The following is a 17,143-nucleotide window of genomic DNA, read 5'->3' as shown; positions in this document are numbered from 1 at the left end:
ACATTTCCTTCTGGCTTGGCCTCGGTAATTCTACTTCATTTTTAATGTATTAACTGCAAAGTTGTTTCCCTTTGCCTTTAAAACTTTGTTAGGTTTCACCCTCTTTTAAGATGTAAAATTAAATGATCACTTTTGTAACTTGAATGCAGATATGGAACTTTTTTTTTGCTACTTGCTTTAAGTCGCACCAACACAGATAGGTCTTACGGCGACGATGGGACAGGAAAGGCCTCTAGGAATGGGAAGAAAGCGGCCACGGCCTTAATTAAGGTACAGCCCCAGCATTTGCCTGGTGTGAAAATGGGAAACCACGGAAAACCATCTTCAGGGCTACCGACAGAGGGGCTCGAACCCACTATCTCCCGGATGTGATGAGCTCACAGCTGCGCGCTCCTAACCGCATGGCCAACTCGTCTGGTAGATATGGGACTAGGCCACTGATTAACTGAAGAAGAATATTCTGTAGGGTTGAGTGCTTTTAGCACAATGCATCATAAATCCACTCTGCACAGTGGAACTGGCAACCTTTCTTTTATTTCAGTGTAATAATTCTGATTTTCTCTTAATTTCTTTTAGGTTATGTTGTTTCTTGTCAACGAAAGTTTTCCTTTTATTGTTTTTCTTTCTTTGTAGAAATAAAGTGTTCTCTTGGAAAAATTACCTTTTCTTGAAGTTGTCATCCATAGAAGTCTATAACCTGCACCTCATAGGGGCCCTTGCACCTGCAGATCCTTGCCATTAGTTGTCATCTTGGTCACTGATTTTTAATTTAATTATTTTCCCTCTCTAAATCTTATTTTTTATTTGTTGTTAACCCATGCAAGGTCACAATATAAATGAAATGGAATCCAGAAGTTTGGGAAATGCATGCACTCAGTAAACCACAAGTACAGTACGTAGCTGAAATAGCAGTACCGGTATATAAAAAAAATTCAAGTGTCTTATTTTTGCCATTTGTTGTATGTCGCACTGATAAAGACAGGTCTTGTGACAACAATAGGATAGGACAGGACTAGGACTGTAAAGGGAACGACCATAGCCTAAATTAAGGTACAGCCCCAGCACTGTATTCTAGTGTCCCTACCCTCGGCACCTCCAGAAACTGAACAAGAGTAGTTAGTGGGATGTAAGGCCCATAACATTATTATCATTACGGGACATTCCGGATTCCATAGATATTAATAAGAAATGGAAATAAGTCAAAATGTTTGATAAAACTTGCATAACTGAACTTGTATGGTCCATCTGACCATAAACTCTAAAAACTTTCCTACATAGCAGCTGTAGGCCTACCCACATGTCTTCTTGGCCCAGACTCTGTGATGCGACTGCATGAAGGTACTGGGAGAGGGAGGAAAACAAGGTTGAATGCAATCAACTTAATGGGAAAAAGACCGATATATCAGGCTGCAGGGACTTTTTTTGCTAGTGGCTTTACGTTGCACCGACACAGATAGGTCTTATGGCGATGATGGGTTAGAAAAGGCCTAGGAGTTGGAAGGAAGAGGCCATGGCCTTAATTAAGGTACAGCCCCAGCATTCTCCTGGTGTGAAAATGGGAAACCACGGAAAACCACCTTCAGGGCTGCCGACAGTAGGATTCGAATCCACTATCTCCCGGGTGCAAGTTCACAACCACGTGCCCCTAACTGCACGGCTAAGTCGCCCGGTGCTCCAGGGACTAAAAGAGGTCAATTAAGAGTTAAATTGATGCAGCTGTTTATAAGCTGATAAGGAAACACACACACACAAATGGACATATAGTCATAAAATATTACAAACTTATTATTTTAGGCTAAGGACAGTTCACAGAGACAGAAAAGCATTACACATTTCATCAATTCATCTACAGCTTACTTGCTAATAGCAGATGAAAGGATGTTTATATATTTAAAACCTTGGCCTAAATCTATTACAGATTTTTTCTCTCAATGATTCATACATTAGAACACATGATAACATAGTTACCTTTCCTTTCTTAATTAAAATCAGGTAATCTTCTAATATATCTATCTTTTCCAGCTTAGTGGAATGTATTATTGTACCAACAATTATAAATGAGTCCTGAAAAGAAGAGATATTAAAATAAATTACTGTATGCACAGGTTGCTGAAATAAGGTTAAAAATTGAAAATGTTATGCATCAAAGCACCTACCACACCAAGAACTTTCTTATCTTCACTCATGACCAGAATGTTTTAAACTTATCTGAAACATACAGAGATATTAATCCACTGACAAATCAGTATAACAAAACTATAAATTAGAAGACACACACTTCTTAGCATAGAACAAGATCTTTGAATAGTAAACTTCCATCAACAAGTTTCCATTTTTGGCAGTTGGAAAGACAAGACAAGAGTGGATGCTGAGACTCCTCTTTGCATGGTAAATATACTGTTGCATGTTATATATTCCACTTAATAGCCTTATTTTTTAAATTATATTCTATCAATAATATGTTTAAGTTACAAGGACATTATAGGTCAGTAGCCCAAACAGCCCCAATCACTTTACTTGTTACTGAAAAGGAATCAGAGCATTTTACACATTTTGTTCTGTTAACATGCAATGAGTAAGATTTTATTAAACTGCATGTCTGTTAGTATTATTCCATAAACACCATGGGGAGGTCGCCATACGTTGTTTCCAGTATAAGGTGTATGATGGGGAGTTTTGATGATAACAGCAAGCTCACTTGCCTATTGCCATTCACAATCAAGTTGGGAAGTTTTCATTATAATGTCACAATCAAGTTAGGGAGTTTTGAATATAACGGCAGGCACAGTTGCCTACTGCCAGTCACAATCGAGATTCAGAGTTTTTATTATAATGGCAGGCCTCCTTGAATACTGCCAGTCACAATCGAGTTGGGGTGCTCTCATTATAATAGTAGGTCCCCTTGCGTACTACCAGTTACAATAGAATTGGGGTGTCTTCATTATAACGGGAGGCACATTTTCCTACTGACAGTCATAGTTAAGCTGAGGAGTACTCATTATAATGACAAGTTACCTTTCCTACTGCCAGTCACATTCGAGTTAGGGAATTTTGATTATAATAGCAGGCCACTTTGATTACTACCAGTCACAATCTACTTGGAGAATTTTGTTTATAATGGCATGCATCCTTACCAACTGACGGATACAATCGGGTAGAGAAGATCTGACCAAAATTGCAGGCTCCCTTGCCTCCTGCCAGTCAAATTGAGAAGGGAATTTTTCATTACAATGGCAGGCCCAATTTACTAATGCCAGTTACAGTGGAGTTAGGGAATTTCTGTTAGAATGGCAGGTGCCCTTTCCTACTGCCAGACAGTCAATGAGGGGAGTTTTGATTACAATTGCAGACCCCTCTCCTACTGACAGTCACTATCAATTTGCAAAGTATAATTATGATCGTAGACTCCCACTTTCTAGATTGCTATAAATTTAATTCAAAGTATATAAACACATTTAAATATATGACAGTATATGCACATTTATAATTGCAAACTTTTACTTCAAGATTAACTGTTGCTACATGGTACATCATTTCAACAAACAGATTGTGCCATCAGAAGACATTTATAGTAGTCATGGTTGGTCCTATGACACTTTCTCATACCTCCTCTCTTTAAGCGTTAGATTGAATTAGAAACTTTGAATAGGGTGAAATTTGGGTACAGTTTTCACACATTGCTTTATTTTTCATACTTATGTGGCAGCTAGAATCATAAAATTTGTCTGACATATGGCCACTGTTTGAGCCAATGTGCAAGCCGAATTTGAATTCTATCTTTCCTGTAAGTGTGTCAAGCTATAAAATATACGTGTATAAATGACACAAACTTTAGCTATAATCGAGAAATGCAGCTCTATCTAACGTATAAAGCTCGAGATACAACAAAAAGTCATAGGACCAAAGTTGTACATCACTCCAAATTGGGCAGTGATTGTGTTATCTGCTTTGTGATATGATTTACTCTTTAGCGACAAATTACCTCGAAATGAAGGTCAGCACTGTCATTAAAATTGCCTCCATATTTTTCTATTTTTTGGGCCTACAAAATTACATATTTGAACATCTTGGAATTTTTTTATCAGTTACAGGCTAAAGGCCTGCCAAATTTCAATTTTCTAGCTCATCTGGCAGATTGTGTCCGCCATCTAGATTTGGAGGAGGGGGTAAAAAATAGGACTTTCGGGAAACTGTTAAGCCCATGAAAACTATAGATCATCACTTTGGAAAAATGTACCTTGCTGGGTGAAAGAAATGCTTACACTTGCGTTCTTATGCTGAGCCCCAAATTTCAAAACCGATAGTGGGTTTGATCCTGCCTCACTTCGATAGTATATGAGGAAGGGTCGCTTGTGGAAAACTGGAAATCTTTATAAATTGGTATTATTATAGATTCCTTCCATTCCTTTGGTATTACACTATTATTTATGACATAGTCAAAGAGAAATTTGAAATAAGGCACTATGTACCACCCCATTGTCTTTAACACCTCCCCAGTAATTTGATCACTTCCTGCTGCTTTTCCATGCTGAAGCAGTTGGGTTTCTCTGAAAATATCTCCATTTGTGAATGAGAAGCTTCTTGTTTCCCTCTGTATCTCTCCCTCTCTATCTTTTGTTTTGGTTTCCAACTCATAGTTTGCGAGTCGTTTGCTGAGATGGAAACATGAAACCTTGTTCTTTGAAGCACTTGGGATCAATCGCCAAGCCTTGAAGAATGTTGCTGAAAGAATGCCTTCTTCATCAGACACTACACCATGGATATAAAGCCAGAGGGACTATACAGTTCAGAATGTTTGATACTAAATAAGAAAGGAGAAATGGATGAGCTACAGAAGAAGGAAAGAAAAATCTTGAGAAAGATCTTAGGACCCAAAAAATAAGAAAGGAGGGTACAAGAAGGAATAGGAGAAATGAAGATCTATACAGGCAGAGAAGATCACAGACAGCATACGTAAGAGGAGACTGAAGTTTTATGGGCACCTCACAAGAATGAACGAAAGTTGACTAACAAAGAAAATCTTTAAATACATCATCAAATTAAAAGCAACTACTAAACGGGTAGAAGAAACAAATAAAGACATTGAGGAAGTTGGCATCAATCCAAAAGACATCTTTAAGAGATATGTTTCGAGCTAAATAGATAAATTCAAGGGGATCCAGGAAAAACAAAATGATAAGTCCAAGAACATGTGGTCAGAAGAGAGGAAGAGAAACCACAGCAAAATGATGAAGTTCTGGGAGAAGAAAAAAGGATTAACCAGCAAGTTAACTGTTTACTGTGGTCCAAAGTAGGCCAAAATCAAAGAAAGAGGAAGAAGAAGAATCTGTTTACTATTTGATTTAAATTGCAATTGTATAGTTTCAGTTACCCTGTTACTCCTGTTATTTAATAATTAGGATACATCTAAGTAGAGTAAATTTACTTACATAATTTTTTGTTGATTTTTCATAATATTCATGAACAAATGATGAAGCGCAAACTATGAATCGAGACATACAATTACTCATTTTGTGGTGCATGGATATCTGCTATTTTTTTTATTTTTATTTTTAATGTCGCACCGACACAGATAGGTCTTACGGCAATGATGGGACAGGAAAGGACTAGGAGTGGGAAGGAAGCGGCCATGGCCTTAATTAAGGTACAGCCCCAGCATTTGCCTGGTGTGAAAATGGGAAACCACGGAAAACCATTTTCAGGGCTGCCGACAGTGAATAACAGTTTAGAATTATTGTAATGATACGTACCATGCACACTGTATTAACAGCTGTCTCAGTCCTTGAGAACCTTTGATTAAGATATTAAATAGAAAACAATTTCTAAACAATTAGCTCGGAATGTAGGTAAACAACAAAACACAATAAAACACAATCGGTTTACAATGTCAAATTAAAACAAAGAATATAATCAAGGATAATTCAGAAAACACCCACACGAGAATAATACAGGCCCAATAAGATTAGACCCACCAAGCATTAGAGATTACTTTACCTATAAATGAGTTATACAATTCCTTGCCTGCTGATAGTTTTTATTTTGACTTTTTTAATGGTGACTGTAATGGACTAAATTATTATCTGTCACAGTTCAGCTGGAAGGTGATGTTTCAAAATTGATAAGGCAGTAGAAACCTTCTATTCAGTACTACATTATGGCATGGAACTTTACATCCCTATATGGAATTTTAAGACTCCCAAATTCCCAAAGTGGTTTAATCATAAATTGAAGTCACTGATTACTGAAAAGAAGAAAGCACACAAGTGATACAAAATATCAGGTCTCAATAGTGATTATCAGCATTTCTCGAAATTAAGAAATGAATGCAAGTCTGAATCTAAAACTTGCTATACAATATATGTCTCCAACTGTGAACAAAGTATTACTTCCAATCCACAGAAATTCTGGCAATATCTAAGTTCTAAAAGGTCATGTAATAATATTCCTTCAACAATGCATCTTAATGAAGTTACAGCAGATAGTGGAGTAAATATTGTCAATCTTTTTGCTAACCACTTTTCATCTGTTTATTCTTCTTATCAGAATAGTAGTAGTATGTCATATGATTATCCTTTCTCTGTCAATCTATTAGTTATAAACATTAGTAAGGCAGAAATTTACAACAAACCGATATATGGGGCGTTCAGAGCACAAGGGAATCAAGTCCATTTTTGGTCATTTTGGACTTATTCCACCTTTAAGTACTATTTATGAAGCTGCTTTCGGAGCATAAAAGATTCTTGTCCAGATATTGTAAATAACTGTTATATGATTGGCAATTCTGTTGAGCACGTTGGGAAGCAGTCTTTTGTTCAGAGCACAATGGGAACATGTCCACTGTCACAGTTTCCATGGTTTGTTTTGTCGGTCTGTGAGATTTAATTAAAATGTCATTGTCTCTGATGAAGTTGTGTCAAGATCTGAGCATGAATGTCTCAGCAATTGATCACAAATTCTTGGTATCAGGACATTCTTACTTACCTAATGACAGTGATTTTGGTTTAGTGGAGAAAGCAGGTAGGAAAATCTCGCACATTTACACACCAAATGATTGGATGGATATCATTAGACAAGCAAAGAAAACGTCCCCTGGATTTGAGGTCATTGAAATGAAATTCTCTGGCTTCTCATCCACCAGAAACTTGGAGAATTCAGTAACAAAGAGAAAAAAACGGATCATGGTTATGATATAAAATGGCTGACTATGAGATGGTTACGTTATATAAGAGAATCTCCTTTTACCCTGATGTTTAAGCAGACTCTGAACCCTGATACGCAATTTGACGAAGTTGACGTAAGAAAGAAGTCTCCCGACCATCGCATAATACACCTTTATAACATCCAGCAAGGCCCTCTTTATACCCAACGTCCACCAGTAACAAAAGCGAAGAAAAAGGACATGGAGGATTTACTGTTATACATTCCGCCTGTGCATCATAATTTTTTCAAGGGCCTACCATTTGAAACTGCCACAAGAGCTTCCTCGGCTTTGCAAGGGCAAGCAAACGAAAGTGAATACGTATTTCTTTGAATATGAATTATATAACTTACTGTTTGGAAATATTTGTTGTAAGCAGACATAGAGAAGAAAATTATAATTATATATTCAAGAAAGGTATTTTCTTTACTGTTTCCTTAATAAAACCAGAAGCCTATAATAAAGAGGAAGATATATGTACAACAGATTCAGAGCACAAAGGAATCAGGTCCAAGTCCATGATACAAGTTCAATACATTCAGAGCACAAAAGAATCAAGTCCAAAACCTTACTTTTCTATTCAAGTTAGTGTGTATTAGCACTTATATTTACCCTTTTGTGATATGTGAATACATTATACAAAATAACTTCTATTATTGAAACATTTTAAAACAGTGTAAAAGTCTTACTGTAATTAATTATTCAGCAACACCTTTATGTCTATTTTTCTCAAAACATTCTTATTGTGACTTGATTCCTTCATGCACTGAACGCCCCATATCTGGAATTAAAGAAAACTGTAGGACCTGATGGTGTTTCAACTTACCTGCTGAAGTACTGCTCATTTATTTTATGTGAAGCACTCTTTTACCTGTTCAACTTATCATTAAACCAAGACATTTTTCCAGTGGAATGGAAGAAAGGATTTGTTAGTCCAGTTTTCAAAAATGGTGATAAAACTGACATAAAACAATATAGATCAGTTATAATCTCACATTTCCAAAATTTTTGACTCAATAATTCTTGACAAAATCACACCTCTCTTTAGAAACATCATCATTGATGAGCAACATGGATTCTTTTCAGGACAGTCAACGTGCAGCAATCTTCTTTTATTCTATCAGTTCCTCTTGGATGCAACAGAGAACCACTCCCAAGTGGACTGCATTTATACAGACTTCTCAAAAGCTTTTGACACTGTCGACCACAATATCTTGCTGCAAAAACTAACAGGCTACGGAATTAATGGGCCTCTCCTTTCATGGTTTTAATCGTACCTTAAAAATCGCCTGTAGATTGTTAAAATAAGGAATCATTTTTCTGTGCCTATTATTGTTACCAGTGGAGTTCCTCAAGGGTTTCACCTTGCGCCCTTACTTTTTACTCTCTACATAAATGACATTAAAAATATACTTAAGAATTCTGAATTGCTTTTTGTTTGCTGACGATGCAAAATTTTTTATGCAAATTAATTGTCCACTTGATTGTTTAAAACTTCAAGAAGATTTACATTATCTGGAAAAGTACTGTATTCAAAATGGGTTGAAACTTAATCATGAGAAATGTAAAATAATATCATTTTTTAAAAACAAGAAGAAAATATCATTTCAGTACAAATTTAGTGATAACAACATTCTAACTCCTGTTTCACAAGTTAATGACCTTGGGGTTTTATTCAGTTATAACCTATCGTTTAATGAACATATTGAAAATATTTGTAAGAAAGCATTTCAAAGACTGGGTTGCATTACTAGATATTCTAGAGAATTTTCAAACTTAGCTACCTATCGATTGCTGTATGTGTCTATGGTACGCCCTATACTAGAATACTGTACACCTGTTTGGAACCCTTCTCATCAGACCTCTATCCATAGATTAGATTCAGTATAACATACATTTCTTCGTTTATATTCATTTAGTGCAGGATTTTCATATGATAATGCTGATTATACATCCTTACAACAGTCCTTAAATCTGCATAGGCTGTCACAACGCCGTGAATTATTGGATACACTATTCATTTTTAAATTGCTTCATTCCTTGGTGAATTGTCCACAACTCCTTGCAAAAATTAACGTACATGTACCAGACAGACGCACAACGTTCAAGAATACATTGTCTACAAATTGGCATAGAACTAACTACGCATTCAATGGGCCAATTGAACGAATATCAAGATCTCTAAACAAAATAGATATTGATATATTTAACTGCTCATTGTCAAAATTTAGAAATCACTTACACAATCTCTAGAATTGACTATTACTTTCCTGTGCTTACTTGTAATATGACCTGTGTATATATCTGTACATATTTTTCTACTTATACTCCATTAAAACTTTCTTTTTAGTGTGTTTTGTTTTGTTTATTCTTCTGTACTGTTATGTAAAATGGTATTACCGTTCATAAAGTATTATTATTAGATATCAATACTTCAAGAGCCTCGTTAAATTAAACTCAATGAGCACCGATCGGAACATAACATCCATACACCAAAAGAAAATGAATTCTCAACACAATCCGCAAATGTCAAATGTTCATCGTAACAAGAAACATCACTCAAATGTTAAACTCAACAGAGTTCATACCCCCATACAGTTTACACTATGCTACCATAGCAACGAATCACGTAACATGCATAAGAAAATGACAGCTTAAAACAGTCCGAGTAGTCACTAGAAAATGTTTTCACTTTACGCACTTACCCCCGAGTATGGTGGTTGTGAGATATACAAGATAACAGTCATAATTCCAAAAGTTAAATAATGATACACATAAACCACCAGATAGAATTTTATAGCAATCTTTAGGAGCTCCTACCGTATAGATTCGCTTACATCTAGCTTATGAACCATTCGAATTACCTCAAGATGAATATCTAATGATATTACATATTTACAATTTCTTTGAAACCCCAACATAATAAACAACGGATTACACTGAAATGATTATGACCTGAATTTCCGCATATTTCAGCTAAATATAATTTTCTTGGAATTTAAATAATTAATCATCTCTTATAGTCATTATGCCAAATCTGTTTCCCATTGCTCCTCAATATTACATCTTCTTGTTTTATTCATCACTCAGTTCAGACCCGTAGGAGAAGACACAAATACTCACAATTGTCGGAAGATCAAAAAATCAAAACAAACATTGGCGATTATTCTAACCGGGATCCAATCCCGGCAACATATCCACAGGTATTCTATTAGTTGCCGTACAATTTAATATACACCAGCAGAAAGTCAGGCGAGAAGCTTCTTTCTTCAACAACAGATACTGATAACTGAACTTCCATACATTGTTGTTCTCACATGAGTTGACGATTGAAAGGCAAGTTCAAATCCACGTACCCAGTTGGCAGCAGCACATAAGCGGAACAGACAGACTAGAACACCAGTCGTGGCCAGTAGGTGCACTAATAGCGAGCACAAAATGAGGAAATACATCTTAAGAAGGTCCAGTCCACTCAACAGACTTCAAATCTTGTTAATACCTTCAGACAGGACAACAAAATACTTCATGTACCGCATCAAATAATTTAAAATCCATTATAACATGCACACTGTGTGCTTCTCTATTTAAGAATATGTCCATGAAGAACATTAAATAATGGCTGAAGAATGCAAATGTATGGACTGTGTGTGTCTGTGAGGCAGTCATTAAGGAGTATGAGAGAATAGATAAAAGGGTTGATTTTTTATTTTATTTTTACAATCTGCTTTACGTTGTACCGATACAGATAGGTCTCGTGGCGATGATGGGATAGGAAAGGGCTAGGAGTGGGAAGGAAAGAGCCATGGTCTTTAATTAAGGTAGAACCACATCATTCGCCTGGTGTAAAAATGGGGAACCAAAGAAAACCATATTCAGGGCTGCTGACAGTGGGGTTCAAACCCCCCTATCTCCCGAATGCAAGCCCAAAGCTGCACAACCTTAACTGCAGGGCCAACTCACTCGGTAGGCAAGCAGGTATATGTACCAACATAGTAGGGGATGTGTGGGATCTGGTTATGACAGTGTGGAAGAAGTTTAAGAGAGAGGAGATTGTTATCACTGGTATACTGTGTAGGATGGATATTGACTGGAGGGTGATCGGGAATTTAAATCTATATATATAAAATAAGAGTTTTGTCTGTACATTGCTCAGAATTTAAAAGGGATGGTATTTCTGTATCAGTCGTGTCCATAGTAACAAGGAGATGCACTTTTTAATTTTCTGTAATTTCTGTCTGTCTGTATGTATGTATGTATGTATGTATGTACACGCATTACGAGAAAATGGCTAAAGAGAATTTAATGAAAATCAGTATTTAAAGTCCGGGAATAAGCCACTACAATCTAGGTTATAAATAATCTTATTCACGCTGAGAGAAATGGTAGTTTAGGGGAAGGCCTAAAATTTAATTCTCAAATATTTATGTTATTAGTGGTCCTACCTTAATGAAAATCGGTATCCAAAGTCTGGGAATAAGTCGCTACAATCTAGGACATAAATAATCTTATTCACGCTGAGAGAAATGGTAGTTGAAGGGAAGGGATAAAATTTAATTCCCAAATATTTATGTTATTAGTTGTCCTTTCTTAATGAAAATTGGTGTGCAAAGTCAGGAAATACATTGCTATAATCTAGGCTGTAAATAAGTTTATTCACTCAGAGTGAAATGGTAGTTTAGGGGAAGGCCTAAAAATTAATTCTGAAATATTTGTGTTATTATTGGTCCTATCGACAAATACTGCATACATACATACATACATTTTTACCGTAGCAGCTATAATAACAGAAATATTCATGAATTTGGATTTTTGTTGCAAAGTCCATATCAGTGCCGAGTCACGAGAAAATAGGTGAACAGAATTTAATGAAAATCAGTATATAGAGTCGGAGAATAAGGAACTACAGTATACGCTATAATTAATTTAGTAAGAAGCCCTAATATTACAGAGTCGAAAGAATACTAAATGTGAAGGCCTTCAATACAGAAAGCTCAAAACATTGATCAACAATAACATTACACTGACCATTGTTTGTTGTGATGTGCTTTGTGTCTCTATTGCCATTCATCTCCGATAGATCGGATTACTGCTGTATAGCGATTTCTTTCTTTCTTTTTTAAATTTGCTTTACGTTGCACCGACACACATGGGACTCGTGGCGACGATGGGGTAGGAAATGGCTAGGAGTGGGAAGGAAGTGGCCCTGGCCTAAATTACGGCACAGCCCCAGCATTTTCCTGGTGTGAAAATGGGAGAACACGGAAAACCATCTTCAAGGCTGTCGACAGTGGGGTTCAAACTCACTATCTCCCGGATGCAAGCTCACATTCGCACGCCCCTAACCGCTCAGCCAACTCGCCCGGTCGTACCGAGTATAACAGCCTGCCTGAATATTGGCAGGAAGTAGCTGGGGAGTCAGATAACTTTCTTCTCTAGCATGGCGTTCCTCTGGTTCATAAATTTTCTGATACTGCTGGTACATAACAAACTGGTTCATCATAGCATTCAAGCTATTCAATCCCTACTCTGAGGTACGGATTGGAATTAACAGTGTGCATATTTAACGGAATAATGGCAGAAGAGTGTTCACGGCTGTCTATGGCCTGGTCATTCCAGTTCTGAAACTTCGGACTCTTAGATCGGCCCCGTAGTACTGTTCATTCATAGTGAGAAAATGTGCGGTTTTCAATTTGATCGAGTATTTTATATGATAATATTGCTTTTAATCAGTACTTTCCTACTGACGTTTTTGTAATGGCCTAAGTTGACTTCAGTTAGGAAAACCACAAAGTTAGTCTTTCTGAGAATCCCGTAGCGAAGCACGGGTACATCAGCTAGTCAGATTATAAAGTGGGTTATGTGGGAAACTCGGTCTGAGATTTGTAGTTTGTAATGGGTGGGTACAAGATAGGGATCTGTGATCAGATGGTCTTCACTTGATCGACAAGGGTACCTATACGTTAGAAGGTTTGTTTACATGGATTATAGGGAGGTTCATTCAGAAAAATGGGGTGGATTATGGAGAAGTGATGAGAGTACAGGAAGCTGGAAGTCAAATAAGGATGACATAAAATTGTTGGTGTTAAACTGTTGAAGTATTGTAAAGAAAGGAATATAATGAAGTGAAGAGAGTGAAATGCATTTATTTTTGCTTCCCCCATTTGAAGGCTGTCAAAAAGGCAACGCTTACATAAAAAGTGGATTGACAACTACAAAGGAAATGTATACTACATCTATAAATGATTGGTATACCGTATCACACCCATTACTCAGTAAAAATCATATCAATTAATAAATCTGAAACCCATGAGGAACTCCTTATAGAACAAAGATATAGTTAAGAATATAAATGATTTCTTAATATTGTTAACAGGGCTCCCTTGTCCACGTTGTGAGAGGTGGGCAATGGCATGAAGTACGGGATTGCCTGTAGGGATGACGTTCAGCAGGGACTGTTTGTGTCCCAGGACCGCTACGGTTGCTGTGGAGGCCCTTCAGGAACCCTGAAAAGTGATGCCTAACGGGGGCTCTAGTGAAGTCCTCAATGGCAGATGCGGCAGAGAAGGAGACCTTTGGAATGGCAAATCTGGCAGATGAGCCAACCCTCTACCCATGGGGTTAAAGAAATAGAGGGAAACCACTGCCTTATGGTGAAGAGGGATCTTCAAAGGCTAAGGGAGGCAACCCCTACAGAAAAAGGCAGGCTTGGAGGCTCAGGTGGCAGCCCCACCACCAAGCTCGTGTGCTGTGGGCTAATAACTTGCACATCTTAAATCTAATTATAAAGAAACTGAACTGAAATGAAACTGGATGGATACCTCTGATGAACTTTGGCCCAAAACAGAAAATGAAAATTGGTTGTTGGAATGTTAGAACTTTGACAGAGGAAGGTAAATTAAAGCAGGTTGAGAAAGAGATGCAAAATTATGGCTTAGAAATTCTTGGCTTAAGTGAAGTGGGGTGGGATGGTGTGATTTTGGAGAGATTATGACGCAAAATGGGAACACATTTATTTATTCTGGACAGTCTGACGAGGATGGTGAATGGAGAAATGGAATGGGTACGTTGCTAAGTAGGATATCTAAGAACAGTTTAATTGGATGGAGTCTCGTTTCAGACACAATGATGACAGCTAGATTTCAAGGCAATTTCAAGGTAAAATTCAAAATGTAACAATAGTAGTTTGTTATGCAGCACCAACAGAAGTATCTGATGCCGACATGAAGGATCAATTTTATTATCAGTTGAATGTTACATTACCGTGTTTTGGTGGTTTGCAGAGGTGTAAAAAGGTGCCGGGGTGAATGGGAGGACAGAGAAAAATCAAAGCATCATTTGAAACACTAAATTCTGAAATTGTATTTCTTTCCTTTGTTTTTTTGTTTTTTTTTTACTTTAAAATTTAATAGATAATCTGAGTACGTAACAATAACAATAGTTCAGGAGCTCGTCAGCTCATATAACAAGGTAGGGCTATAAGTCTTAACTAGGTATAACAGAGAAAATAATTGGCACAACAATTTACAAGGAATGAGCATTGTAGCTCTAAAGGTACACTATATCAAAGAGCATAATTGCTCCACTCAATTACACCTTAGAAGCCTGAGGTTCAAAATTTACTCAAGTCCGGCCTCTCAAAGGCACAAGTTTCTTATCCAAATTTTACATTAGATCACTTTGAAGACAGTGTTTACTGTAATTTCTGCTCAATAGTCTGATCCATAATAGTCTAGAAATAACTAGAATTTAAACAGGGGCAATAAGTGCCCATACTAAAGGGCCTAAGTATACAGAAAGCAAAGGTTTAAGAAAATCGGCCATGAACGAAATGCTAGGAGGCGAAGCACTTGCACTCCTTTTGACATAGGCCTAAACTTTGAAAAACACTTAACATTCTATATGGGCTTATGGTCCTAAGTTGCAGAGGCTAAGCCTATACTACAGAGGGTGACTAGATGGAGAGAGATTAAGTTCCAAAATAGAGTTACAAATTTAGAGTTTTAGAAAATCATAGTCACCTGCATACCAAGTTGAATGGGAATTAATAGAGGGTGAACACTCATAATTCCCTAAGTTACATCTTTCCCTGCAGGGATTTGAATAGAGTCCTTAGACTTGCCTGAAAATTTACATTTAATCTTTAGAAATGTACATTAAGAAATAATTTTTGAAACCTTCCTCTCAAGTTAACTTTCTGGGCTTATCACATTTTTAAAAGATGTCTGCCATTACCTTGAGCTGGTGGGCCTTCTGACGACGGGGAAAACTGCCCCTGCCTCCACTAACACCGTAAGCACTCTAGACTGGAGCGATGAAGAAGATAAAATGGCCCAAAAGTGACCAGCTTATATAGCAGAGGGGAAAGTTCCAGAACTCTCTAGGCAGAATGCCTGTACACACCCTCAATTCTAATTGGCTACAAAAATATATACAAAAACTTCTGATTGGCTAATAATTTAAGGAAGAAGGAAGCCAAGTAGTGCTGACAACTCCGGCACAAAAAAAATCTACAAACACTTCACGTTAACAAACATATAGAATAGAATTTGCCCTTGAAAATTAATTGTCCCACCAGCGGAGGCACATAAGTCAACAGTTCTGAAGATTAAGGTCCAAACTTTTTTCAATAAATAGTTTCAGATTGATAACACAGATGGCCTCCTAAAAGGTGGTCAGTTCAAATGCACAGAGAAGGTGTACCTCTGGTACAGACCTCCACCCTTTAAGGTTTTACCACAGTCTGAACAGATTTGAAATCTTGAGGCAAGGCAGTTTAGAAATTTTGAAATCAGATATCAAGGTTAGAAAACTTTCTTGATGGAGAGTCTATTCACATAGTATTTTGAAGAAAATAATTCTTGATGTAGTTTATACAGTCGTAGAAGTCTGATCAGTTATACCCAGCCGATGTCAGGATGGGGTCCCCCAGACCCCCCCCCCCCCCACCAAGTACCTTCAACCTCTCACCCGCTACTGTGTTTTCAAAATTCCACTATCAAAGGATAACTTAAATGAAGAACTAAATATCATCCACTCCATCGCCAAATTTAATGGTTATAATAGATATTTTATTGAACGAATTATTAACAAATTTAAACACCATCTTACCGGGCGAGTTGGCCGTGCGCGTAGAGGCGCGCGGCTGTGAGCTTGCATCCGGGAGATAGTAGGTTCGAATTCCACTATCGGCAGCCCTGAAAATGGTTTTCCGTGGTTTCCCATTTTCACACCAGGCAAATGCTGGGGCTGTACCTTAATTAAGGCCACGGCCGCTTCCTTCCAACTCCTAGGCCTTTCCCATCCCATCGTCGCCATAAGACCTATCTGTGTCGGTGCGACGTAAAGCCCCTAGCAAAAAAAATAAACACCATCTTAATACAACACTCTTAAAAGACAATCCTAAACCAGCTGCTTACTCCACATTCACATTCAATATAAAAGTGTACAGTATTGCTAATGTCTTCAAAAAACACAACACCATGATTTCTTTTCGAACTAATAGTAGGAACCTTGAATTATTACATAACTCCAACTCCTTAAATAAAACCAGTGTCTTTTCTAAGTCAGGCGTATACCGTTTTAAATGCAACAACTGTAACTCTTCTTACATACGTCAAACTGGTTGTAACTTCAAAATTAGATACTTTGAACACGTTAATGCAATAAAATACAACAGATTTTCGGCAGTGGGACAACATATACATGACACAAAACATATTTTCACTACAATAGACCAGGATATCGATATTCTCAGCACTCTAAATAAAGGCCCTCTCCTAGACATCACTGAAAACTGTTTTATACACCTTGACCAGTTTTTCAATCCAAACCTTAACCTGAATGATATTTCTGAGAAGCCTAATGCCCTTTTCGATTTTCTCATCTCCTTTTTAACTAATCTCAAGTCAACAAATAAGCGATCAATCTTTTACAATTTACACAATA

General features: G+C 37.1%; 1 protein-coding gene across 1 annotated transcript in view; it reads right to left on the bottom strand.

Annotated features, from left to right (window-relative positions):
* Nucleotides 1-17,143, bottom strand: part of DhpD (guanine deaminase) — a 157,730-nt gene that overhangs the window by 100,010 nt on the left and 40,577 nt on the right. Inside the window, exons 2-3 of the mRNA XM_067158199.2 lie at nt 2,157-2,208; nt 1,969-2,064 (exon numbers count right to left, since the gene is read on the bottom strand). Coding sequence (XP_067014300.2) covers nt 1,969-2,064; nt 2,157-2,186 — 126 coding nt within the window. The 5' untranslated portion in view covers nt 2,187-2,208. The remainder of the gene's footprint in view (nt 1-1,968; nt 2,065-2,156; nt 2,209-17,143) is intronic.

Source organism: Anabrus simplex, chromosome 1, assembly GCF_040414725.1.
Source record: "Anabrus simplex isolate iqAnaSimp1 chromosome 1, ASM4041472v1, whole genome shotgun sequence".
NCBI classification, from domain to species: Eukaryota; Metazoa; Arthropoda; class Insecta; order Orthoptera; family Tettigoniidae; genus Anabrus; species Anabrus simplex.
This window is presented reverse-complemented; position numbering and strand designations above follow the sequence as displayed.